Source organism: Orycteropus afer, unplaced genomic scaffold, assembly GCF_000298275.1.
Source record: "Orycteropus afer afer isolate SDZICR_OR568_19922 unplaced genomic scaffold, OryAfe1.0 scaffold00650, whole genome shotgun sequence".
NCBI classification, from domain to species: Eukaryota; Metazoa; Chordata; class Mammalia; order Tubulidentata; family Orycteropodidae; genus Orycteropus; species Orycteropus afer.
The window spans coordinates 1,272,299-1,278,329 of NW_006922237.1; the positions used below are offsets into that span (position 1 = coordinate 1,272,299).

Below are 6,031 nucleotides of genomic sequence, written 5' to 3' on the forward strand. Positions count from 1 at the left end.
TCAATTTAATATCAGCATCTGGGACAGGAAAATCACTAGTTCAAAGACATAGATTAAAATTAAGTCTTAATTGTTTTAGTTAAATGAAATAGGCTGTTAAGAAAAAAAAAATGTACTGATTAGAATGACTAATTGTGTAAGAGCTTGCCTTTTGAGATTGTCTTTAACACTCAGATTTATATAACAACAAGATAGGGCCATTGAGTGTTTCATTCTGGCACAGGACCTTATATCTCCTGGGCCATCAGAAAATGATTTGTTTGGTTTCAGAATTAGAGATAACCTTACCAGAAAACTTTCATGGAAAGTAAGAGTTTGCCAGTATGGTGGGATCTGAGAGCTGTTGGACACCAATTCCAGAACTAAAATAATTTGTTTGTATCACTGCTTTCTCATGAAATGTCTTCACTCTCCCGTACTACTTTGTGTTTTTAAATCGTCTACACACATAATGCCGGAACAGAATGAGTATCCTAGGTGTCTTAAGGAAAGAGAAATGAATCAGAAGAACTCTGGGAAAGGAAATTTCTAAATCAAAAATTCTTTATTTTATCCTGGAGTGAAAACAGCTCTAAATCTCTTTCTCCTGTTGCTTTTGGTTACTGCTATCTAGTTATCTTCGTGGCACACAGTAGCGTCATTGGAATATTTCCCATAGTTTTAGACTCTCTATTTGCTCACAGACTAAAGGGGCTGATTATTAACAAAATAAATACATTAGTAGATAGACTTATGAAATAGAGAAAGGTCAGTGCCTAGGTACAGAAATGGATGCATGTCTGGGGATGTTAGACTGGTCCTTATCTGAGTGTCACTGGGATGCCAAGGTCTCTTCTGACTTCTATTATGCCACCTCTAGATAAACAGCTGTTCCAATTTTTTATTCCTCAAGCAATTAGGAATTGAAAATTAGGATCCCCTTATTCGAAAACATAAATGAAAAAAAGAAACAAATGTTATCATCAGCTTGGAATCATGGCAATCCCATGAGGGTCAGGGCAGAGCTGTGCTCCATAAAGTCTTCAATGGCTGACTTTTCAGAAGTAGATCAACAGGTTTTTTTTTTTTTTTTCTTTTTTTTCCAAAAGCACCTTTGGATGGAGTGGAGCCTCCAATCTTTCAGTTAGTAGCCAAGTGCATTAACCGTTGACACCACCCAGGTTGTTAAAAATAATTAAGATTTATTTTAATATTAGATTTACTATGGGAGCTCTGGTAGCATAGTGCCTAAGGCATTTGACTGCTAACCAGAAGGCTGACGGTTCAAACCCATCAACCACTCCTCAGAAGAAAGGTTGGGCAATCTACTTCCATAGTGATACCGCCTCGGAAACCCAAGGAGGGGTCGTTATGAGTGGGGTCTGACTCGATGGCACATAACAACAACAACAACATGTCAGAAAGAAAAACATCAAGATCCAAGTGGTATACACAAAAGGGACCATTAATTGTGACCATTCTTTATATCATAGTGTGTACATGTTATGTAACAATTAAAAAAACCTAATTTTAGATATTTCTGATTTTTGTTATGGACCGGAAAACTGATGTTATTTGTCACTGCATCAAGATAGGCAAGTCTTTTACGAACTTATGATATTCAAGGAGAACTGAAAGTGCTTTGTCCAAAAGTTAGAGTTGAGAATCTAAACAAAATTCAGTTCAGTAAGAGTTCTCATGTTTTTATATTATAGAAATTTAGCATATCTTCATTTATAAACACATTAAAAAAATTCTGAAAGATCTATTTTCCATTCTTGGCAAGTGATAGTTGACCAAATTTCCTCTGTCTTCACTCTCTTTAATAAATAAATATATATGTATTTTATTTCCAGGGCTGACTTTCATATTTTGACAAACGGAAGCCATGTTATTTTCAGAGAGAAATAAAAGTGGAGTGACTTTCACCCTTCTGGGCTTCTCAGATTACCCGGAACTGCAGGTCCCCCTCTTCTTGGTTTTTCTGGCCACCTACAGTGTCACTGTTGTAGGGAATCTTGGGATGATTGTCATCATCAAAATTAACCCCACACTGCACATCCCCATGTACTTTTTCCTCAGCCACCTCTCATTTGTTGATTTCTGCTATTCCTCCATCGTTGCTCCCAACATGCTGATGAACCTCGTTGTAGAAGACAGGACCATTTCATTTTTAGGATGTGTAGTGCAATTCTTTTTCTTTTGTACCTTTGTGGTGACTGAATCCTTTTTATTAGCTGTAATGGCTTATGACCGCTTTGTGGCCATTTGTAACCCTTTGCTCTACACAGTTGCAATGTCCCAGAGACTCTGTGCCATGCTGGTTGTTGGATCATATGCATGGGGTGTAGCATGTTCCTTGATACTCACATGCTCCACTTTAAAATTGTCCTTTTGTGGTTTCAACACAATTCATCACTTCTTCTGTGAGTTCTCCTCACTTCTTTCTCTTTCTTGCTCTGATACTTACCTCAACCAGTTGCTGCTTTTCATCTTTGCCACTTTTAATGAGGTGACTACATTACTCATCATTCTCACGTCTTATGTGTTTATCGTTGTCACCATCTTGAAAATGCATTCAGCCAGTGGGCGCCGTAAGGCATTTTCTACCTGTGCCTCTCATCTGACAGCTATTGCCATCTTCCATGGAACCATTCTCTTCCTCTACTGTGTGCCCAACTCCAAAAACTCCAGGCATACCATCAAGGTAGCCTCTGTGTTTTACACAGTCGTGATCCCTATGTTGAATCCCTTGATCTACAGTCTGAGGAATAAGGACGTCAAGAATACAGTCAGCAAGATACTAGGCCCTAAAGTCATTTCTCATTGAGCATATTATTTTAGTAGAATTTGTCCCTTACTTGTAAATAAAGCATGTGCAAAAGGTTGTGTTTAAAGTTATCTTTAAAAGTTTATAGTTAATATTGCACATTGATCAGGATGTGGATTTTGGTTCAAAGAGACTAAACTTGGCTTTGTCCTTAATTGCAGGAAAAGATCAGCAATCTTTCTTATCTATAGTTTTAAATCCATGAAAGTATAATAACATGAGCTAGGTCATAATCTGATAACGAAGACCAAAAGATAATATATATCCCACTTTCTTATGAAATACCTTGAGTATAGCAAGTTCTCCAGAAACAGGTGTTTTTTCCAAACAAATTTACAAATGCAGGAAAGATAAGACTCAGACTGTGCCTTGAAGGGTTGCCTAATCTAATGGTGATGGTGAGGAAATAAAGAAAGAGGCTGACTATAATAATATCATTGAAATTTTGGGGAAAGGAATAGTTGAAATCCATTTTCAGCTAATCCAGGGAAGTTGGAAATATGTCTCCATAAAAGAGGTATTGTTTGAAGTTGGCCTGGAGAATGGACAGGATTTTAGAAGACCCATTTCAGTGAAGAAAGCATCTTATTCAGGGAAAACTAGAATGAACAAACTCAATGAAATAAGAATGCAATACTGAGTCAATTTATTATCATGAATTGTGAATAGTGTGTGTTTTTGCATCTGTATAGGTATGTGGAATCTTATATACAAGTTTCTTTGGCATGAATGCAAAGTCAACTAAATAATGTCTATATCCTGAATGTGTTTTCAAAAGAGCTCCCGCGTAAGTAGTAAATTTGATAGGTTGTACTGAAGGCTTAGAAATGTGTCTCAGAAAACCAATATATGGAAAATATACAGATAATGAGTGCCTGCCTAATTTGTGTTTCATGCTATTATATTGCCCACCCAGCCACCACATATGTTATATATACTTTATTTATGTATTTTTATTTTCATCTGTTTTTTGGAACATGGGCATAATTTCTGAATCCTTCTCAACAGAACTTTCATCCACCATGATAAAATGTGATGCAGTTTCCATATAGGATGAACATTAATTGTTTTCATAAACTTACTAAAATTAATAAATAAAATAATAACATTATTGTCATTTTATTAGTCATCCTTAGTCATTAGCATCTTGATATAATTATCTTGGTAAATTCAAAATATCAAATATCTCATGCTAATAACTCACCTTTCCTTGACAAATTGTACATTCTATTCCAAAAAATCAGCAATATAGTGATGGAAATAATATCTGATATTTGTTTTGAGAGAGAGAAAAATATAATCTGGGTAGCAGTTTTATATGAGCTCAAAAATAATTTGGGATTGTCATATGCTTTCACTTATTATTATTAATTATCGTTTTCAATATTATGCATTATTTAATAAGAAATTAAATGATTATTATATATTAAAAGATTAAAATGTAGGAAACATTATTTTGGTTATTGAATATCTGATGAGAGGTTTTTTATTTATTTGACTTCTATTTCTCTGTGTATTTACAAGTGTAAATGTGATTGGTTAGAATTAAAAAAAATTATTGGAAATCTTTTTTTAACGGGAAGAATAGGTTTGGACTTTTAATTTTGATTATTGTCACCACGGAAAAACAATGCAGTACTAGAAGACAATAAGTTCAGATTTTTGTTTTTTAATAAATGAAAATTCTGGGGAAGCTTGATCACATTATAAACAAATGGAGACAGAAACTGAATAGATAGAAACTCCATTGAAATTGTGTTGCAGCAACAAAGCCACTCAATTATTTCAGCTGCATTCAAAGTGTGTGCCCATTTCTTACATTGATATTTCATCAAAAATTACTTTTAGTAAAGCATTAAACACAATTAGATAGCTTTTGGATTATTTTCAAAACTACCATTTTGGAAATGAAATTTCTTTCCAAAGGACTTGCTAACTTGCTATCCAGTGCAGTAGGTTGCAAACATTGCCCATAACCTCCAATCTTTCCTGTATCCATGACCTTTGCAGCTCTTCACATCAAGTGGCAGAACAAGTTTTTACCACTCCTTGAATCTAGCCTACTCTTGTGACTTAATTTGGCTAACAGATGGTGGCCAAAGTAACACTGTGCCAGTTCCAACACTTTGAGAGGACTTGAGACTTTTGCACAATTTCTTGGAATCCTATGAAACTACCACATAAACAAACACAGATTATTTGATGGGATAATGAGAGAAACATAACCCAGCCACCCAGCCACCTCCCAATCATACCAGCTGACATCTAGGCCACAGCCAGACTTGATAATGAAAGACCCTTACATCAGCTGACCTACAAGCTGGTCTCACACACTGACGGTGAGCCAAGATCAGCCAACCTTGGACCAGACCCTCAGAACTGCCCACCCAACCCATGCTATAGAGAGAAGTAATAAATCGTTGTGGTTTTAACAGAGACATTTCTGAGTGGTCATTAGAATCAGTTGCTTTCTCCATTTCTGGGAAGCTTATCAAAAATAATTTCTCAAAGCTCATCATATGACAATTAAGATATCTGCCATTCTTTCACTGAGAGACATTTATTTGATTTAAAAGAACATATTTAAAGAGTTTATATAATTAAAATGTTGTGGATTTCATTGGACCTCACCAATATAATATTTCACTATAATTATATTATTTTATATGCTTTAAACTTAGTTACATGAAGAGCTTGGAGATTCACATTTAGATTACTTGATTTATGGATTAAAGAAACCAAACTCACTGCCCTCAAGTTGATTCTGACTCATAGAAATCCCTCCTTGGGCTTCTGAGGATGTATCTCTAGGCAAGTAGATTGCTCAATCTTCCCTCTGAGGAGTGGCTGGTGGGTTTGAACTGCAGCCTTCTGGTTAGCAGTCAAATGTCCTAGGCACTGTGCCACCATAGCTCCTCCTATCCACAATATTAATACCATTCATTTTTAAATTAAAATCAGCCTTTAACTACACTCATATCTCTTTAAATCTAAGACAAATATATAAGCAAGGCAGGTTTCTGTGAATAGTTTGCTCAGACAATATAAAGCATCCCTTCCAACTTTTTTTTCCCTAGATGTTCTCTGAGGTTTGTTATCATAAGACTCTCTCCCTTAGGAGGGATGCATTCTATAACACTAATTTGAGATTGCATTAGGAGGAAAAATAATAGATATTGAACAAGTATTATCATCACTACTATATATCCGAGTTCAACACGT

At 35.4% G+C, this 6,031-nt stretch overlaps 1 protein-coding gene across 1 annotated transcript; it reads left to right on the forward strand.

The window, feature by feature from the left end:
* Positions 1–1,867: 1,867 nt before the first annotated feature.
* Positions 1,868–2,809, forward strand: LOC103210756 (olfactory receptor 5D18). Its single transcript, XM_007956669.1, has one exon. The coding sequence runs from the start codon at positions 1,868–1,870 to the stop codon at positions 2,807–2,809; it is 942 nt and encodes a 313-aa protein (XP_007954860.1).
* The last annotated feature ends 3,222 nt before the right edge of the window (positions 2,810–6,031 follow it).

What these genes read in the sequence shown, in the direction of transcription:
- LOC103210756 (XM_007956669.1), top strand. Translation starts at nt 1,868, where the DNA reads ATGTTATTTTCAGAGAGAAATAAAAGTGGAGTGACTTTCACCCTTCTG.